The sequence below is a fragment of the Microtus oregoni genome, unplaced genomic scaffold, assembly GCF_018167655.1.
Source record: "Microtus oregoni isolate MIOR12 unplaced genomic scaffold, Mior012 000024F_ref0000369, whole genome shotgun sequence".
In the NCBI taxonomy this organism is placed as follows: Eukaryota; Metazoa; Chordata; class Mammalia; order Rodentia; family Cricetidae; genus Microtus; species Microtus oregoni.
The window spans coordinates 1,293,160-1,314,957 of record NW_024543083.1 but is presented as its reverse complement, the minus strand read 5'-3'; the positions used below and the strand labels follow the sequence as shown (position 1 = coordinate 1,314,957).

At 40.7% G+C, this 21,798-nt stretch overlaps 1 protein-coding gene across 1 annotated transcript in view; it reads right to left on the bottom strand.

Moving 5' to 3' along the window:
- The window catches only part of Tnks (tankyrase), a 157,969-nt gene that overhangs the window by 12,822 nt on the left and 123,349 nt on the right, over window positions 1-21,798 (bottom strand). The window contains exons 15-25 of the mRNA XM_041673586.1: window positions 21,205-21,370; window positions 19,022-19,241; window positions 18,485-18,594; window positions 16,033-16,221; window positions 15,424-15,661; window positions 13,963-14,045; window positions 8,154-8,274; window positions 6,871-6,968; window positions 5,367-5,441; window positions 4,168-4,273; window positions 3,717-3,903 (exon numbers count right to left, since the gene is read on the bottom strand). Coding sequence (XP_041529520.1) covers window positions 3,717-3,903; window positions 4,168-4,273; window positions 5,367-5,441; window positions 6,871-6,968; window positions 8,154-8,274; window positions 13,963-14,045; window positions 15,424-15,661; window positions 16,033-16,221; window positions 18,485-18,594; window positions 19,022-19,241; window positions 21,205-21,370 — 1,593 coding nt within the window. The remainder of the gene's footprint in view (window positions 1-3,716; window positions 3,904-4,167; window positions 4,274-5,366; window positions 5,442-6,870; window positions 6,969-8,153; window positions 8,275-13,962; window positions 14,046-15,423; window positions 15,662-16,032; window positions 16,222-18,484; window positions 18,595-19,021; window positions 19,242-21,204; window positions 21,371-21,798) is intronic.

Genomic DNA, 21,798 nt, shown 5'->3' with positions numbered 1-21,798 from the left:
GAATCCTGGATTCGTCTCGTAAAGACTTTATCATATTTCTATTATCAAACCATTTAGTGCCAATGAAAACTACGAATCCCAGAAGGATCCATAGATGTAGGATGATAGACACCTCTTGTAAAATCTCCCACATGGTATAATTAAAAGAACTGTTAAATTCTTGAATAGTAACGTGTTCAGACATTTTATTTATAAAAGAAAAATTTTTTACCTGCAATGATCGGTTCCTGCCAGTGGTGGTCTCTGTGTTTTTGGAGCCTGTCCTAGAACTAGCTCTTGTAGACCAGGCTGGCCTCGAACTCACAGAGATCCGCCTGTCTCTGCCTCCCCAGTGCTGGGATTAAAGGCGTGCACCACCACCGCCTGGCTGGCCTCGACACAGAGATCCGCCTGCCTCTGACTCCCAAGTGCTGGGATCAAAGGCATGCGCAAAGTCACTTTGTATCAGACCAAATCTGCCACTGTGGCGGCTTTTGTTGCAAAACTGCAGGCACTTGAGCTTCTGCTAATTCAGGCAGTGAAGTTCCGCTGCAAACTTAGCCAAGGCAGGCAGAATGGCCTGTGTGGCCGAGTGTGTCTCGGACTTGGCACTGGAGCCCGAGTCACGAACTAAAAAACAGCACCCGGGAGCATGCTGTGTCAGGGGCAAAATAGCCCGACGTTGGACGCCAAAATGTAACGGCGTAAACTAATACAGACAGATTGTAAAAATATATATACAGCTTTAATGGAGAAATAGACTTACAGAACCACCATTCCCGTGGAGACCAGGAAAGCAGAAGCAGCAGCTGGGAGCATGCTCGCCAAATTTATAGGCAAACATTAGCCCGAGGCGAACACGCCCCCTTAGGGGCGGGACTTATCCCTACAGTATACCATGTATATGCCTGGTACCCACAAAAACCAAGAGAGAGTCAGATCCTCTGGAACTTGAAACTGGAGTTATAGATGGATGTGTGCCACCATGAGAATTCTAGAACTCGGGCTCTCTGCAAGAGCAACAAGTGTTCTTAACTACAGAACTCTAACGAGGCTTTCTCAGCTCCATTTTTAACATCATGGCATAGTGTCCTGTCAGCAGCTCTGGGCATTCTCAATGTTATATGACATGATACTTGACTAGACAGGCCTCGGCCTCCTGTTTTCTGCTTCCAGGAATAGACCTAGTCTGCTGGACCGACCTAGTCAGAGCATGAAGATACAAGTGAGGAGGTGCTGGAGCCGGCTTGGTTCATGTTTGTGGTATTATGTAGATGCAACAGATAGAAACAGAGGGGTGAGCACCTGGAGGCAAGTGTCGGCAAACATGAGATGGGAGCCAGCAGAGAAAATCCATTTCTTTTCTCCACTCAAACATCATTGTTCTGAGGCACAGCAGTTTCTGCAGTTCCTCTGAAGGCATCTCATGGGCTGTGCAATGACCTGTGCTTGTTAATGGAGCCGTGACCAGCTTGCTCCCCATGCTCATCACTGTGTGGCACTCTGCCTCCTTCCTGCTTCCTGGGGACTACCCTTGCCAATCAAGTGCAAGCTGCACGCTTTTGTTCAGGCTCCATTTTCTTTTTCTTTTTTTTAAAATCTTATTTATTTATTTATTAAAGATTTCTGTCTCTTCCCCGCCACCGCCTCCCATTTCCCTTCCCCTCCCCCAATCAAGTCTTCCTCCCTCGTCAGCCCAAAGAGCAATCAGGGTTCCCTGCCCTGTGGGAAGTCCAAGGACCACCCACCTCCATCCAGGTCTAGTAAGGTGAGCATCCAAACTGCCTAGGCTCCCACAAAGCCAGTACGTGCAGTAGGATCAGAAACCCTTGCCATTGTTCTTGAGTTCTCAGTAGTCCTCATTGTCTGCTATGTTCAGCGAGTCCGGTTTTACTCCATGCTTTTTCAGATCCAGGCCAGCTGGCCTTGGTGAGTCAGGCTCCATTTTCTAAGAGATCCTGGCTAGGACATAAACTTGTCTAATTTTACCGAGTGCCCATTAATCCTCAGTTAGGTTCACTTTAGTGTTCATTTTAGGTCCTGCCTCCACGGGAGGCATGTTTTGAGATATCATTGATCCTTAGGAATTTCTGTTTTTAATTACAGTGCTGCTCTTAACGGAAAAAAGTTTCCTTCTGAGGATATGGTATCCATCTTAGAGTTGCAGATGAGTAGTTTAAAAAATAATGCAACTGTAGGTACGTTTAAGGGCATTAGTTATAAGGAATTTTAAGTTTACATTTTAAGGTATTAACTGACTCGTAAGATACCTTATTCATATAACTTTCTAAAAACATACATTGAGTAGTTTAAAAAGTAGCATATGGCACTGTAAACTGAGACAAAGTCCACGCTGGGGAGAGCCAGGGGAAATCTACTATTGATGTTTTGTGAAATGGACATGATCTAAAGTTGCCAACTAAATGTTTGTGTGTATACCTGTCTATTAGTACTACTCCCCACACTAGGGAAGCCTTCTGAGGAGGCCGCAATCAGTGCAGATTTACAGCTGGCCAGATGCTGAGAGCTCAGCCCTACAGAGGACATCTCCATCAACCTGGCCAAGGCTCAGGGAACATTGTGGAGGGGATGGAAGCGATGGAAGAGCTGGAGAATAGCGAGGAGATCTGTGAGATGCTGCCTTAGGATAGGATCTGGTCACTGCACTCATGAGGTCACAGCAGCTATGGTCATCATCCATGCTGGATCAAGCCAGTTGATATTCCAGCACAGACTGGAGCATGAGGCTGCATACCTAGCTGAGGAGCTATAGGCAACTGAGGGCTTCTGGGAGAGGAAGTTTATTTTGGGGTGTGGCTATGGTGGGTGACCCAGCTTCACTCATGCACACTCCAGTAGCTCAATCAGACTGAAAGAATGATCAAAACCCATAAAGACACGAAGGTCGGTGGGAAAACAAGGTGGGGTCTGGGGCATGTGCAAGGGGTAGCTGGGTATGATCAGGATACAATTTATGAAATTGCCAAAGAATAAATATTCAAAAACAAATGCAATAAATCCTAATCTTTTTATTGTTTTCTATTGGTGGGGAAAGAAATATTGCTTTTCGCTCACTTAAATGTAATTTTCTCCAACTTCTGAATTATAAAATCCTATTTTAAAAAGCTGATATTCAGCTGGGCGGTGGTGGCACATACCTTTAATCCCAGCACTTGGGAGGTAGAGGCAGACAGATCTCTGAGTTTGAGGCCTGTCTGATCTACAGAGTGAGTTCCAGGACAGCCAGGGCTACATAGAGAAAACCTGTCTTGAAAAAAACAAAACAAAATTCCCAAACCAACCAACCAAAAAAAAAAAAAAAACAAAAAAAAAAAAAACAAAAACTCAAACAACAACAAAGTTGACATTCATTTGCTTGCTATTAATTCCAAAGCTGATGTTTTAAAGCTGGACTTTCCAAGGGGAATTATTATTAAGCTGCCTAAAAACAAGCCACATCACTAGAAACAGAAGAAATGTGGCCTTGAGTCTCACGACGTGACCATGGCTTTTGTCCTATGGTACTTATTCTGTGTTTTCTAGTAAAGATGCTAAGTAAGGACTGAAATGCAGCGTCATACAAGCTGCACCGAGCACATGGGTTTGGTTCGCACACTGGAACCAGCACTTCAGTCACTGCTCTGGAGCAAAGGCTGACCAGCAAGTTCAACAGAAGCTGCTATACTTATTTAGTTAGCAGAGGGTGGCAACCATTCCACTTGCTGCAGGACGCTCACCTGTGGCATATATAACATGACCGGTCTTTGTGAGTGGGACAGCCTGTGCCTCCTCCAATCCCATAAACATACTGGTTGCTTTTTGAGGAGTTTTCAGCAAAGTAAATTCCAGCTCCAAACATCCCTCCAATATATGCATGTCGCTCATCAAACCCTTTATGAATAATTGCATTAATGAAAGGAGAACCTAAAATATAAAGGTAGAAAAATTAGTTTACACTATTTTCACCAACTACACTAATACTAAAGAAGAAAAAGAAAAACCCAGGTGGGCTCAAGTTGGAATTTAATTCAGAAGTTCAGAAAGCCATTCACATTGCGCATACTTGGGAAAGACTGTGCCAACATGCAAATCATTAGACAACTAGGAATTATTTCAGTTCAATAAATGCAAACATTTCATAATCCCATGGGCTTTCCCGTCCCTCACCCCCGAAGTGCAGGCACTCACCATGGAACAGCATGCGTTCATTGTGATGGTTGTGATTCTCCTCAGACACCTCTTTCTGTCTGTGACAGAACCGCTCCCTCAGTTTTTTGTTCACAACTTTCTGAATCTTCAGGAAGGAAGGAAAAAGTTGTTAGTAGTTAAATATAAATATATAAGTATCTGATTTAAAATGACAATTAGTTTTCCCTTTGGTGGTGTCAATTTTGTTTTGTTTGACACATTATCTAAAAGTCACTGTGTCAGTGGAATTTAGTTAACAGGCTAGCTTTCCGTGACACAACTTTTACAGTTCTTATTACTTAGCGTTCCATTATTGTTTTGTATATGTGCACGTGCAGGGAAGTGAGTACCCGTGAGTGTGAAAATCAATGATGAGAATTCTGCTCTCTCATCTCCACCTTACTTTTGAGGCAGGCCCCTCACTGACCCTGAAGTTTACTGTTGGCTACACTAGCTGTGAGAGAGCTTTCGGGATCTTTCTATCTCTGTCTCCTGGCTGAGATAAGGGTGCACACCACCATGCCTGGTCTTCACATGCATGTTGGGGATTCTAACTCGGCCCCTTGCGTTTGTGTGGATATAGCTCTCACTATATCCGCTAAGCCATTTCCTCGCTGCCTCTATTTTGTATTAACCAACCAAACAACAACAAAACCTTTATGGCTTATTTGATATTCACCAGGATAATCCCTGTAAATCTATTAAGAGATGATTAAACCAGTTCTCAACAGACGCAACTCACCTTCACTCCAGCCTCTGAAAAGCAGGCAATGGCCACACAGCTTTTTCTGTGACTTGAGAGACATGCATTCTGATCTCATGGATGACAAGCAGACAATCTAGGCTTTACTAAATGCTACTTTCAAATAGTTTAAAGCAAAAAGCCACTGCTGTTGAGGACCTGAGGTCGCACAGGACGTCTGTGATGGCGGGACATCTGTGGCACTTCACTAGTTGCTGTGTGACTGGCCTTCTGTTTGGAGCTTTGCTGTTTTCAGGGTGTCTCAATTTTTGGCCCAGTTTGGTTTTGAGGGTTAGAGGTTACAGTGAAGAGAACTGGTGGTTTCAGGACAACAGATGGTTATTTTTGACAATTTGAATTTTTTCCTTCGAAATTCTTACAGTTCTTTTCACTGTCCACATTATTTTTGTGTTAGTTTTGTAATCCAATTTTCACCATAAACACTTTACAAACTTACCCGAATAACATTGTATCTGTTGAAAATGCCACCAGCATTTCCACCATCTCTGTGCTCTCGGATAGTACTCTGCATCTGCAGAACAAAGGGAAATAATTAACTTCACGAGAGCCAACAGTGTGCATTCCTTCTGCTATCTCCAGCATATTCCAGTTCTCCTAGCTATCTCCCTGATGAGTCTGAATCTCATAAACGGACTCACTACACACTGATCAACAAATTTAATGAGTATTTGTATCAGGAAATGGTCATGAGTATCAAAACTTTTCTGATAAAAGTTTTGGAAGAATTTTTTGAAACACAATAGGGAAACTGAAATAAATAATCACTTTAAATAATGTATGATTACTATTTTGTTACTGAATAAGTGAAACTAAAATGTTAGTCAACTTAAACCACATTAGATTAAATGCTAAAAATAATATTTTAAAAATATTATTTCATTTTCTCTCAATTATCTTTGGGATCTTGATATATCAACTCAGGCAAGAGAAGCTGAGTGTTTTTCTCAATTAAATGGGCAACCTTCTCCTGAACTGCTAATACCTTCACTATGAAATTAAAAATTATTATGGAAAAGAAGGTGTTTTAAAGATTTAAGTGAGACCCCAGGTTTCAAGTCAGCATCACAGAAGTGCCTGAGTCTCTGGCAACTGACGTGGAGTGAACTCTACTCACACTCCACGTAGGGGAATGTCCAGCATTCATCTTACATGACCAGAATTTACTAAGGGACAATGGGTCAATAAGGTACCAGAAGACACACCATCTTCCTGAATGTGAACTGAAACATTACTACAGGGTATGACAATTCTGTATTTCCTACTGGGTTTTCCTAGCACTGAATAGGGATAATATGAGCACTAAAAATAAAAAAAAAAAAATAAAGCAAACAACAACAGAAAACCCTTAACTGAGGCAATCCAGTTTCTGCTTGGATGTTTGTATAAGCTGCCAGGCAGCTTACTCACAATGATAGTTAGATATGGCCTTAGGGGCAGAACATACAAGACACCAGTGCAGAGGAAATTCCCATGCCCCTTTCACAAGTAATTATTACAAATAGTGTTGGAAAGAACTGTGATTGCGGAAATTAATTGTAAGATAGAAGCACATGTAACCAGACACTGTCCTAAGGAAACACACTTAATAATTACATAAAAAAAAAAAAGACTAGAAGGTATTTTCTGTCTACAAGACAAGGTTCTTGTTCTATCTCAATCTTAGGTGCATCTTACTGTATAAAAATGTTCTAAAAGAATTATTATTTGCATGATTTAAAACTTACAAAATTTCCAGGATAAAAAGATAGAGCTATTCTACACACAGACTTGTGATACAACAGCAATGTATAGTGTTAGTTTATGATCACATTCAAACGCTTGCTGGGGACTGAGAATGAGCAACAGGCAGTGACCCCAGAACAGAATAAGATGAGCTGATGTCTCCCGGAAAACAGTCTTAACAGAATTTGGGAAAATAGAAACTTTTTGATGTCTATTACCTCTTCTTCTACTGACTGATACTCTTTGTCTTCTGGAGCAAGATCTAGCAAAATAGTCCCCTGATTCACACAGTGAAAAGTCAAATATGGATTGGTTCCTGTAGAAGAAAAAACAAAACCAAACAAACGTGTAAAGCACAAGTCCATATTACTCCAGTTCCATTCAGTTTATGAAAAACTTGGTTAGAAATAGCTGACAGTTTGAACAGCCTGCACTGTCCATCTCCACCTCAAATACAGTGTGCTTAGCAAATATACCAGAGGCACACGAGGAAATTAGGTGTTGAGGGACTTAGGCACTCCTGTGAACTCCTACACAGCAGGGTTCAACACCTGCTGAACTGAACTCAATCATGAACAAAGTTGATGACATGCATACTCAAAAGAGATACATGCACTGAATTATAAAGGACTGAGCTCTAAAATACAAGAATTGTCCTCAAAAACTCTTGGGATGGCTTAAAATGGTCACCAACAGAACTTATCTGTTCATTTCATAGGGTTGACTAAAATACATATTTGAAAAAAAAACAAGAATCAAATTCAAAATTGTCTGAGTTATGGTTGCATGCAATTCTTGAAACTTTTAATCAACTCCATAGATAAACGACTTGTTTCCTTGTCTTTACTTTCTCTCCTCTATGGCAATGCTTCTAACAAGAAGAAACACAGTAAACATGGAAGAGAAGATGCCTGTGACAATGAAGGGCACGAGTGACGGACATGGATGAGCTGTGGTCCTGAGGGTGGGAGAAGAGCTCAAAATGAAATAAGAAAGGTCAGATCATGAAAAGTCGCGTTGTCAGTGTCTGATTTTACCCCGACAGCACAGGGTGCTATGGATGGGTTCAGTGCAGGAGAGAAGGGTGGACTCATGCTGGAAGGTCCTCTGGCAGCACTGGACAAGGCCCAGGGAGGTCAAGATGCAGGCAGGGGAGAAGCTGACAGAGGCTCTGAGGCCCAGCAGAGAGAACGGTGGTTTGAGTTAGATGACAGCAGTGGGAAAAAAAACCCAAAGATTTGAGAGCAAATTCAGGCCATAAAATCTCTCCAGATAGATGAAGATAGGGAGAGGAATGATCCCAGGCTTGCCCAGTTAGCAAAAGTGATTAGTTGAGCTGAGGAAGGCAGCGGGCGCTATACCTGTTATCTGCACGTGCTCAGACTCTCAAAACAGTCTTTATATTCAGAACTTAGTGAAGAAATATTTATTAAAATATTCATAAATTATATATAAAATATATGATACATATAAATATAAAAACATTTTTTAAATAGCTTACCTTGTTGCCCACCTAAAAGTCTTTCAACGCCCTTAATTAGCTTGTGGCGGTGCCCATATGCATTGATGCCTATTTCTTTCAGTTCTTCATGACCCATATCAGCCAACACATCTAATGTAATCTGCAAAATGAAAGAAATTGCATACTAAATCTGTAACAGCTCTTTGGAGGATATAAGCTCTTGCACCTGTGTATAGTGCTATGACTACCACGCAAGTTAAAGAACCTGTTTCCTTTTATAAACATGACCTTCAATCTGCTTAAGAAGACTGGCAGCCTTCTAGCTCAGTAAAAACACTGCTTCAAGCAGATGAAGAATTAAGACAGAGACCCAGTGTGATGGGAGACAATGATCACTGCCATGTTTTTTTTTTTTTTCTGATTTCAATTCTGCCATCTTCTGTTTGCCCTCAGATAGATGGATTAGCAGCTTGAAAATGGGAAGATCCCAAATTCAGAATCCATGTGGGTAGCAGAAATGGAGAGCAGAGGGAAGGGAGAAGCATTTTAATTAATCACAGTGTGGCAAAGCAAGCCTACCTTAGATAAGAAAATTCCCAGTGCCAGGAAGTAAGCAAGCCAGTAGTGGCCTCAGGAAGTAGTTAGACTTACAGTTTAGGTTTAGACCACAGGTCATTTTTATAAAGGAGCGACATCAGAAACCCCAGTTTGGAAAAAAGAGAGAGATGGTTTTTAAGCAAATAAGTTGTCAGGTTAGCAATCCTTCTGCCTAACACATTCGATGTTTGCACAGAATGGTGGCCTTTGAGTTCTGGTGATTCATCACAGATGACAAGCAGGAGCTTTGTGGGCTGTAGTAATTGGGACTCTGCCTCCACCCAGTGGCAAAGTTCTGAAATCACCTGTGGCCAGAATGGCACTGGTAGTTTTTCAGGACAGAAAAGGCCCTGGGATAAATATAGGTCTGTTGCTCCTCGTTTTTTCTTTCTTTGGAGAACTGAAATATTTTTATAGACTTTTAAAAATCTAACTCATACAAGATTAAAGAATCATAGGTATCCAACCCGAAGAGATGGCTCAGAGGTTAAGAACACTGGCTGCTCTTTCAGAGGTACTGAACTCAATTCCCAGCAACCACATGGTGGTTCACAAACCATCCATAATAAGACCTGGTGCCCTCTTCTGGCCTGTGGGTAGAACACTGTATACAAACTAAATACATTTTTATATGTGCATAACTTTCTCAATCTTTACACTTAAGCACAAAAGGACAAATCAGGCCCAGAGCTCTGATTTTTACTGTCAAAATGAAACATTACACAATGAGCAGGATCATCTCAGGGCAAGGAACACCACTGCTCATTCTCTGAAGTAATTTAGCATGTTACTGCTAAGTGGCCATTGAAGAATAATTGTTTCATTCTACAAAATGGGCAACTCACTTCTAATCACCCAAAGCAAGTTTTCAACAGAGCTTTCAAAAGACAACAAGGCACTAGATGAAATATTCATCTTTGAAATAGAACAGTTTACAAAATAGGAATCTTTATATTTTAAGTTAGAGCTGACTTTAACATAATTTGTGAACAGTGTTACTGCTATCTTTCTCATCGATATATTTTATACTTCAGTTTAAACACAGCTGACAATAGAAACACAGCCTCATATATAGGTGGTAACTTTAGATTACACACTTCAAAATCTTTTTAATTGATGCACATAGTATATAGCTGAAGGGTGTCAAAACCAGACTAGAAGTCAAAAACCAAACTCTAAAGAAAGAATATTTATAATCACATTCTAGAGAAAGAAATGAAGTTTAATATATAGACTTGCAGAAAAAAAAAAAGGATGTAAAACTCCTTGCCCAAGCCCCTTGCCTGAGCAAAGGAACCCTGGGGTTACTATACTCCAGTTTACAAAGCAGCCTCTAAAATGGCTGCCAGGGATCCTCAGCCCCTAGTATTCCTGCCCTGATTATAATCCCCCCCTTGGGTGTGGGTGAGCTAGCCTCACTGACCAGTTACTAACAGTGCTAAAGCGGAAATGACAGAACAGTACTTTTTCCCTACAGTCAATCAATTCTTTTATTATCTTTAAAACTCACTGATATGGGGGAACAGTCAGAGAACATGCTTAGGTATTTGGAAGGAATCACAAGTTTGTTTCCCTAGTTATTTTCTCTGGGGGGAGAAAGTTATTCATATCTACATCAATATAAAATCTTTAAAGTAAGTTTTATTCATTTACGAGATAAAAATAGGTCAGCATGCAAAGTAAATGCCATGTCTCCTAAGATTTCTGTGAAGAGAAAATTATTTTAACTGAAAAAATCTTTTACTTGGGTGGTGGTGGTGGCAGCGACTTTATAATCATATTTACAATGAATTTATTTGAGTACAAGCTTTGTTTTATCACAATTTGAAAGAAAAACATATATGGTCACTTTCTGTGAAAATATATAGGTTGACTATAAAAGCACCCAGTTATAGCAGCTGAGCTCCAGAAATTACAATATAAATCTAAATTTTCTTTCTCATAGACATGAGCACTCTAGATAGGAAGCTACATTTTAAGTGGAAGTTGATATTACAGTGTTAAAGTTAATTAGAAGGGATTCTGGTATATTTTTGGAAAGTATATATATGGAATAAGAGAACAGATTTCTGAGCAATGAATTGAGAAGGTGGAGCTGAAAATATGGTACAGTAAAGCTCTTCCAGCACCGGAAAAAATTATCTCCCACCTCCCAGGGAGAGGGGTAGACACATATATGAACAGAAAGAGCAGCATACAGTATGTCAGAGTCTCAAGAAACACATAGGAATTCAGGGGACATAATGCATGCACACTTCCACGCTACACAAGTATGTTGACAATACATGTACTGCACACTTCCACGCTACACACATTACTGGGCTGCTGTAGAATGCTCATAACAGAAAATTCTAATGGTATGCTACGGAAGAATTAAGTGGACTTACTATTTTATAACTGAGGACTAAACACCTGCACTTGCTACAGTAAATACAGCAGCACAGAAGGTGGTCAAACATGGTTGGGCACTAAGAAAGGCACAGCATTGATCTAGAGGAGACGGCTACAATAGCTAACATACGTAAGTGCAACAGTTAACATCTGGACTACAAAAAGGACACAAATTATTCTGGACAAAAGGAAAATCAATAGAACAAAACTTCAGGAAAAAGGAATACTAAAAACATGAAAATGCCAAGCAGTCAGAAGAAGTTATTGAAGGCTGAATCATCCAACTACTAAGTCAATAACCCGAGAGAAACACACCCCAGGAGGTCAGGCACTGACAAAGAGAATCTCCACGAGAAGGAAAGAGCAAACAGAGCTTGCACATTACAAGGTAAGCTGACAAAAACGCACAACTACAGTTCGAGGAAAAGCTCTCAACAGGAGGCAGAGTCACTTGTCTGAATTATGGTCTTTGGCTTATTAAACCAAGACAATTACTTCAATCATGATTCAGAATGAAGGGATGCAGCTGTTCATGTGGCTATAGCAGAGGATGTGGTCAAACAACGTAAAGCCTCACTGTTTACAGTGCTCTCCCAGAAGATGACCAGATGGCAGGGAGAGGAGACCCTTACAGTGGAGTGTAACCTCTTCACCACAAATGAAGACCATGTGATGCCTTAACAAAGTATGACTTCAAAGTTGGCAAAAACACCCAATTTCACCAGGAATTTTAAGCATTCACATACTGTAGGTGTGCTTAACTGACTGGCAAGATAAGTGGTAGGCTAAATGCCTCTTACAGTCAGAGAAAAACAGACCAAGGTGTTTAGTTAGTTCAATTTTAGTTCAATTCTATTTCAACTGTTTGAGTCATTAAAAATACTAAGGATGAACTATAATAAATGTAAAATTTATTTAACCAAAGAAATAAAAGCATAATAAAATCTTACTATAAATCATATAAAAACATAACAAGAACAACAAATAAACAAACAAACTGCCTTCCAGATATTTTTTGAAGTAAGGTTTAACTAAAGCCCATATTATCTTCTAATGGTCTAGGCTAACCTCAACTTTGTGATCCTCCTGCTTCATCCTCCTAAGTGCAAGTTATAGGAGTGTGCCACCTACCTATCGTAACCCAAGGTATTTAAGTTAAAGACGACTACAAGCTTACAAAGAACGAAAGTCAGTGCATATGTCACATACTGAAATACTGGGTGAGTTTATTGATTACAGAAGGGGGTTACCTATAGAGGCTGATGGTTGGAAAGGGAAAGTCTATGACAAATTGCCTGGGTCTTAAAAAGATATGAAAGCTCAGTTGGGTGGTGGTGGTGCATGCCTTTAATCCCAGGACTTGGGAGGCAGGGGCAGTCGGAGTGCTATGAGTTCAAGGCCAGCCTGGTCTACAAAACGAGTTCCAGGACAGCCAGGCTGTTACACAGAGAAACCCACTCTTGGGAAACTGAAAAAAAAAAAAGAGGAAAGTTCATATATACATACTTACTGTGAGTTGAGCTGAGCCTTCAAAAAGGTAGGCCCTAGTTGGAGGTAGTGGTACACACCTTTAATCAATCCTAGCACTTGAGAGGCAGAGGCAGGCAGGTCTTTGTGCCTGGTCTACAGAGCTAATTCCAGTACAGTCAGGACTACACGAAGAAACCCTGTCTTGGAAAAACACAAACTAAAATAAAAACAAAACAACAACAACAACAAAAAGGAGGCCCTTCTCCCTAGAAGGGATAAGTTCCAAACAAGTTAACGCTTTTTGCAGCAAGTTGTCTCTAAGTGCTTAAATTAAGATCTTGAGACCAGGAAACACCCAGGAGGACCCAAGTTTAAAGGAAGTGTCCCAGTAAGAGGCACATGAGAAGGCAGACACAGGACAAGGCAAGGTGACAACAGCAGCAGAGACTGGAGTGGTGAGACCATAAATCAAGAGGGCAGGAAGGGCAGGGAGAAGACTATTCTAGAATGGCTGCAGCGGGTGCACCTTGACAACTGGATTTCAGTCTCCTGAGAAAAGAGATTCCTGTTAGGCACCTGTCATGTATGTAGCTCTACTGAACTCAAAGCACATACCTACTAAAGAACAGACTTTTGTGCATGGGGCAGATTGTGGACCACAAGTCACAAAACAAAGGGATCTGCAGATGTTCCTGAAGATGGATAGATCTTAAAAAAACATAAACTACGATAGTCTATTTCCCTGCCAGAAAGGTTGACATGGTGTAAGGAGGTAACTCTACAACTGGGAGAATGATGTACTGAGCTCTAAGTGCCTCTCCCTTTCTCCAGCAGTAACACTAAACTCAATTTCATCTTTAGTGTTCTCACGGAACACAGCAGTAGAAATTTATTATCCTCGACAACACAGTCCAGCAAACAGAAGAGTTCTCACTAGTAAACACACGAGATGAGGACATAAGTGCCAGTGTCTTTTGGAAACAAAAAACTCAAGACAAAATAAAACAGTATTATTGAGGCAGTTTCTTGATCTAAGTTCACCAAGTGTTCTCCCAATAGCCTGTACCCTCACTTCTCAGGGTCTAACTTGATGTGACAATCCATTGAGAAAGACTGCTCATAAAGAGAAAGGATAGGTCTCCCAACTGTCAGATAGATGTAAAGATGCATAGAGTATTGGGTTCCCTGGCTTTTCCAGGAACATCACAGACAGCTACCATAGTGCAAACATACCTGAAACAAATAGATTACGCATGAGGCAGATTGTGGAACACGTTAGGCCACAAAATAAAGAGGATATGTAATACAGAAAACAAATAGCTGCAAGTTCAAATAAAAAAATGTGCAGTAATAAATAACTCAATAGCTGAAAAAGTACACAAGAATTTACCTGCTCTGTTTCAAAGATATCCCGGAGATGCTCAAGGCCAAGGCTTTTAAGGAATTGGCTGATATTCATATCAAGACCCGCAACTAAAACAGAAACATTTAAATCTCTTAGAATTTTCTAATTCTATGGAAGGTTTCAGCATTTTCATATAACTCAATTTCTTTATTTTCATTCATTCACTCACTTACCCATTTTCAAGACAGGGTTTCTCTGGGTAACAGCCATGGCTGTTCTGGAACTCACTCTGTAAACCAGGTTGGCCTTGAACTCACAGAGATCTGCCTGCCTCTGCCTCCAAAGAGCTGAGATTGAAGGAGTGTACCACCATTACCTGGCATAGCCCTATTTCTTGACCTTTGCTTATACAGATGATTTTACATGATATAAAATAATGCCAAATACACATATTTAACTTAAGTACTTCAAGTTATTCTGAATTTTATCTTTGGCATAGCAATAGAATAATACTCATAATAATTCTAAAACATACAAAATGTAGAACTAAAATATAGGTTTATATATTGTAAGATATATAACAAATATATTAATTTTTAGTATAACAATATTATTTTAATTAATATTTAAAGATTTTACTATTTTTAGTTGTGTGTTTATGTGTGAGTATACACAGATTGAGTCCAGGTGTCCCTGGAAGCTGTAAGAGGATACTGAAGTCCTCAGATGAAGTAAAGGGGGTTGTGAGCTACCCAATGTGGGTGCTGGGAACCAAACTAGGTCCTCTGGTCTAGTTTAAAAACAGCGTCTGTACTCCAGCCCATATCTGATAAAATACTTTTAATGTATTAAAAAAAGAAAAAGTCAAAAGTAGCAGCTATTGTTCTGATTTATTCTTTTTAAAAATTACTTTATTTCTGTGTGTATAGTATATGTGTGTATACATGTTTGTGTCTGTGGAGGCCAGAGGTCAATGTTGAGTGTCTTCCTCATTATCTATCCATCCATCCACCTGTCCGTCCATCTGTCCACTCACCAGCCCACCTGCCTGCCCATCCATCCATCCATCCATCCATCCATCCACCTATCTATCCATCCATCCATTTTCTAGAGAGTCTCTTACTGAACCTGGATCTCGTTTATTCATCCATCCATCTATCTATTCATCCATCCACCCACTTTCTGGAGAGTCTCTTACTGGACCTGGTTCTAAACTGGCTGGCCAGCAAGTCCCAGGGATCCTCTCGCCTTTGCCTCTTCAGTACTGGGACTACTCAGCCACTGTACCCAGTTTTTTACGTCAGTGCTGGTTATCAAGTCCTTATTTCCTTACTCCTTCCCTTTTCCTCTCATACCCCACCCCCATCTTTGATAGGGTCTTACCATGTAGTCCAGGATGTCCTTGAACTCATAAAGGTTAAGAGAGAGACTATCTTTAAGTTTTTAATACCAAAAGAAAAAAGTAACTGACCCACTAAAAAATTTAACCCAAGAAGCACTACCCACCTTCTCCTTCTTTCCTTTCTGCACCGGCAGCGCCGTCCCCTGCATTGGAGGCCCCTCCTACAGCCAGCTCCGCCAAAGGGCCAGTCAGGTTATCTATGCTGCTGGCAGCAGAGAGGCAGGAGGGGGTGGATGCTGGTGAGATCAGAGAGGCACTAACCACAGTTGCTTGAGGTTTAAAACAGGTAGGCAAGGCCTCCGGGGGCATGGCATCTATCAGCAAAGCTCGGATATCATCAGCCTAAAATAATAATTAAAGAAAACATTATAAATGTTAAGTCTTTCACTAAGCACCAAGCATTTTGTGATTTTTTTTTTTTTAAGACTACCAGGCACGGAAATTGACACTTGCTTTTGGCTAGAGGCATCTAACGTTGAGTGGTGGCTGTGAATGAGAGCTGCAAGTTAGGCAACTGGCGTAGAAAGCTAAAGGGGCTGATGACACATGAGATATACCAGAAGTACAAAAGGAACCGAGGGCACATGTGGCTTCGGCTAAGATTTTCAGGAAGAACACCAAATCTGCCAAATGAACTGCCAGGTGAGCACTGGAAGGCAGCGTCAGGCCTGACATCCTAGTGAACAATAACCACAGCTGCCACAAGCACTTACCGTTGCCAGATCTAAAGGTGTCTGACCTTCTTGGTTCTTCATGGTTGGGTCTGCACCATGTGCTAGGAGTAGGGCACACAACTGTGTCCTTCCTTTCTGGGCCGCTTCATGAAGCGGAGTAAAGGCCCACTTGTCTGTTGCGTTTACACATGTGTTGTATTTTATCAGTAGCGCCGCTATGTCAACATGCTGGGAAAATCAAGAAAACAAAGAGGCTTAAGAAAACCACCAGGTAGAGTTCCATCAAGTATCCTTGTTTCTATTTAACAATTCCTTCCAGGCCTGTGTTCTCATCCTTAATAGAAATTTCTTCTTAAAACAAAGACACACCCAGCCCCTCTACTGTGTTTTGGACTTGTCTTCCCACAACAATTCTCTTGCCCTTCTGTTTGTTTTTGTTTTCTGAGACTGGGTCTCATGTAGCTCAGGATGGGGTAAAACTAGTTTTTCCGAAAGTAAAGATCAGGTAATTCCTAAGGAAGGCTTCCCACTGCCAATAATATGAAGGGGAGGGACACAATGAAACCAGGGTTCTTCTGAGATCAGGCTACTTTGAAAACCCTTTGGGGATTACGAGAACATTATAAAATTAATTTTGCAGTTTATGTGCAGACTTCTAACATGAAAGCTATGATTTTATCAAAATCACTTCAAACAAAATAAAACCCCAACTGTCTTCTTTCATTCCAAGGATGTGTTGGAAAAGCACTTCTATCCAGTCAATCCAAAACACGGTTAAAGCCATTCCTAAAATCATATAAGATACTTAAACTGTGCTTCCTGTGTTTTATTAAAAGAGTAATGCAATTTGGTAGACTAATTGGCAAAGACTTCCAAAATCATATAGTCCAAGAGAAGTTATAGTTTGTATGTATGTGGGTGTGTAAGTGAGCTGCGTATTCAGTATGTATTGTTAAACATTCTTCCTATTGAATCTACAGTGTGTGTTTAGTGAAACCAATTACATGCTTGCTAAATTGGCTGGCAAATGTCTAAAAGACCAATTAAGAAGAAGGAGTATTACCCAAGCAGAGCTGAATTACAACTCTTAGGCTTTTCAGTTCTTTTTAGGTAGCTATACCACTAGGGCAAATAGTAGGAGCAAAAGATGAGGGTTAAATGCACAAAGAGGCTGCAGCTTAGCTCTGGTCTCCTGTGACAGCAGAGGACTGAGTGAGGAGCTTAGATGAGGGGCTGACTCTGCCGCAGAGTGTCTAGTTTGACAGGTTTTAGCTTGAGCTGCATCACAAAATGCTGCGAGTGACAAATGGCATAAAGACAGGGGACTAAATTTTAAAAAGATGGGAAATAGGAGAGAAATATGAGCTATAGCTAAAGCCATTTAATTGTATGTAGTTTTTACAACAACGATAGCATGCAACCTTCAAGTATCATCCCTTTGAGGGAAAACACCGCAAAATGAGAAAGAAAATAAACCTGCCAAATGACTTACTCTTATAAAATCACAGGCTTTGGGTAAGGAAAAAATACCAACACTTTTATATTTATTAATAGTACAGAAATTAACTGTCCTTTGTATGTACAGATTAATAATACCTAACACATTATAATATAAAGGATATTAAGCAGAATAAGGCCCATTATCATAAAAAATTCTCATGAAACTTGTAATTTTCCTTTAAGCTTCTTAAACATGTGTTTGTCTCTCTGTTTGAAAAAACTGAGGTGGCTTTTTAAAAAAATGCAGATTCAAAGGGCAGCCGGAGCTCAAACCTGGCATTTGAGAACAGTGTCACAACAGAAACAGTAGGCAATGCTCTTCAGCTTTCTCTTTTTGCAGGAAGAAAAGGAAAGCAGGACTGTGGCACTTACAAAGTAGGCTGTATGAAAATGAACAGTGGGGGTCACTCGTCACCCAAGAACCTGGTATACAGGAACTGCTAGATAACTGGGGATTTATGTCCAAGATGGAGATGTGCAAAACCAGACAGGCACGGGAGCATTCTTCACGTCTGACTTATTTCTACTGCGATGCACCAGGCCTGAGCACCTCCTCTTCCCTGTGAACAGTTACAGTGCCTGGAAAGATGGCTTCGCACTTTCACTTGGGAGGGTACTCCCTCAGCAGAATGCTATTAAACTATGTGTGAATTGCTTAACTACTTGGCTTGACACTTTTAAGATTCTAGAGATATGCGTAAGCAACTACAGTAAGTTCTAAAATCTGTCCGAGGTAGAGGTAAGATTTATACATGACCCATTACACACCAATTACTGTGTGAGATAATGTGCTAGAGACAGAATGCTTGCAAAAGTGCGGGTATTCTTCAAAGAGGAATTACAAGGGAAAGTGTCACAAAACTTACATAGATGGTTAAAACGCACTCAGCTATGCTGCTGGTTAGAAATCTGTTCCTTAACATGTAATGCATATTTAGCAAAGAATTAAATGCCAGGGAAGGTTTCTAGATGTTCACTATGTCATGCTCACCCCATAAGATGCTGCATTGTGAAGTGGAATTAAACCTCCTTTGTCCTGGGCATTAACATCAGCTCCATGCTCTAGAAGGTACTCAGCTACTTCCAGGTTATTGTAGCCTGCTGTTAAGAGTAAGAAGGGACATGTCAGGTCAAGAGAAACGATTACAACTCTCACACATGCATAAATAAAGACCAGAAAAATTTAAGATTTTTTTTTCCTCAAAGGCTAATACTATCTTCACATAATTGAGTCTTTACTAAAGTGTACAATACATGCCAATCTCTTTCACAGGCATTGCAGGCACCAAACATGAGTTTGGAGTTCTTAGAACATGACAATCTACAGGTGTTGATTCTCAGTTGTCCACATGAGTTCTTGGAACTGAACTCGGGTTGAGAAGCTTGGTGGCAAGCACCTTTACCTGATGGGCTATCTCACTAATGCTCTTTCACCATGCAAACCAGGTGGTTAAGCACCTGGCACACATTTAGCAGTGTTTAACTGGATATTAAAAAGGACCATAGGATGACACACAGTGACGCTTACCTGCCAGGTGCAGAGGAGTTGAGTTTCTGCCCTGGGTGTCTCTGCAGTTGATATTCTCTGGGGTACAAAGCTTCTGTACTCTGGCCAGGCAGCCCTTCTTGGCAGCATCCAACAGTGCGGCGTCCCCCCTCAGTAGGTCCTGAATATCTGTGTCTCCTTCTTTGACCAGATCTAGCGGTGTATTTCCATCTCTATTTTTCTTGGTTGGATCTGCTCCATGCTGTAAGACAAACCGAATGGTGACTGTGTGTTTGCAAGTGGGCAGGTACCATATACATCATTTAATTTGCTATCTATCCCTGGCTACATGCACCTTGAAAACAGGAATCTAAGCCGGGAGATGGTGGCGCACGCCTTTAATCCCAGCACTCGGGAGGCAGAGGCAGGCAGATCTCTGTGAGTTCGAGACCAGCCTGGTCTACAGAGCTAGTTCCAGAACAGGCTCCAAAGCCACAGAGAAACCCTGTCTCAAAAAACAAAAAACAAACAAACAAACAAAAAACAAAAAAAAAAAACAAAAACAGGAATCTAAATTCTGCGTATTTTGTAACTACTTAGAAAAGTGACCCAGATCTTGCTAAGTACTAACTAAAGTCTCAGTGTCCAGGGTGGCAGTGAAGCTGGGAGGGTAGTGGGTACCTTCTGTTCTTTTGTGACAAGCTTTCCAAGAGACTTGAAGTTACCTCTGAAATCTCTTTCACTTTTTATAATTTTATAGATGTTAATTTTGGCCAGACTTAATTGTAACATGCCCCCTTCCACAAACAAAGAGTTTTAGTGATAAAACTAGGGCCTTACACTTGGTAGGCAAGCAATCCACCACTGAATTATAGCCTAACTCAAATTGCATAAAGATATTTAGGCAGCATCATTAAAAAGAAAAAAAAAACCTTAAACCCATCTGGGTGGCTATAATGGTATATTATTTGTGTTTTAATAAAAAAAGCTTACTTGAAGATCAGAGGGCAAAGCAGCCATACTAGTCAGCTATACTGGCCAGGGAGTGGTGGCACACACCTTTAATTCAAGGACTCGGGAGAGACAGAGGCTAGTGAGTTCAAGGCCACCCTGGGCTGTACAAGATTGAATCTGTCTAAAAGAGAAACAGATCTTACACAAAGGTGATCCAAACACTTGGGATCACACCCCTTTAATTCCAGCATTAGGGACATTGGAGACAGGAACAACATTGGTGGGCAGAGAGAGGAATATAAAAGGGGAGAGACAGGAACTCAGTGGAGTGCAGAGTCTGAGAATTCCTGGAGACAGATTTCACCCTTCAGTCTGATGATTTGGTAGAGATAAAGGTCTTTCTAGTGCTTGACTGCTTTGCTCTTCAGATCTTCAGGTTGAACACACCCACCCCCCCCAAAAAATAAAACTACTGAACTCTAAATGACATTGGTTAAAAAAGTATCATAGCTTTAAAAATGTATTTCATGATTTATTTACACCTGAGGACCAAGAATTTTTACTATAACCCTGACACAGATGGCTGCTGACTTACTGTGGAAATCACAGGTGTGGTGGCACACACCTGTAATCCCAGAATTTGTGGGGCAGAGGCAGGCAGGTCTCTGTAAGTTCCAGGCCAGTCAGGGCTCTAGAGTAAGACTTTGTTTTAAACAAATAAACCCCAATATTCAAGTAGAAAATGAATTAATAATGAACTAAAAGTGATTTGCTTTTTAAAACTAATTAGTGTTAATATTTGCCATATATACTTATGGTATTAACTGTATCAAATAAAAACATAAAATGTGCTTACATGTAAAAGGAATAATGAATAATTTTTCTCTGGTTAAGATGGGAAACCACACAGTTGTCTTCCATGACGAACAAGTGTATGTGATATTTAGAAAGGCTGAGTTATCATTAGCTTTGAGGGTAACAATAGTAACTGTATTGCAAACAGCAACATGAGTGAAGAGGTTTCTAGGATATTTTTCCTAATATTGGTGCTATATTAGATAAGCCATGCAAATTAAATCAGTTCTTCCCAAAACCTTCTTTAATAACATGACCTCTATTGAATCTACTCAGAAAGGTCTGTCAAACACTATGTAAGTATCATGACGTCACCTGGAAATGGACGGTCTCCTTAGCATTTGTTTTCAATAGATCCCAATACTCTTAATTTCAAGCAATAACTAAAGCCAGGCAGCTGCTTCATATCTACATACTTTTAGAAGGAGCTTGCAGATTTCATATTTTCCCTTGGCTGCCGCTTCATGGAGAGGGGTAAATTTCCACAAGTCTGCCACATTGACGGAAGCTCCATGCCTCACCAAGAGCTCAGCTACCTCGTAGTGTCCATAGGAGCAGGCATTGTGAAGAGGAACCAGGCCACTAAACAAAAGAAAATTAGAGTTATAAAACAGATCAGATCTTTCAGCTAAAATAACATAATAAAATGCTCTTTTTCTGGATGTGGTGGTACATGTCTATAATCTTAGTACTCGGGAGGTAAAAGCAGGAGTTCGAGGGCATCCTCAGCTACAGATGGGTTTTCAACCCAGCACAGGCTAAATGAGACTCTGCCTCAACTCCTCCTCTTTCTATGGGATTGGGTACATCGAACATCTGCTCAAAAAGAAATGCTTCCTCTTTGGTCTCTTAGATATGGGCTCCCATTTCTAGGCAGGACTAACACTTTTTATTTACTGTGCAGTAGGTATGTTACCATGGCACATGTGGAGGTCAGAGGACAACTCGGAGTCAGCTCTCTCCCATCCCCTTTATGCATGTTCTAGGGTTTGAACTCAGGTCAACAGGCT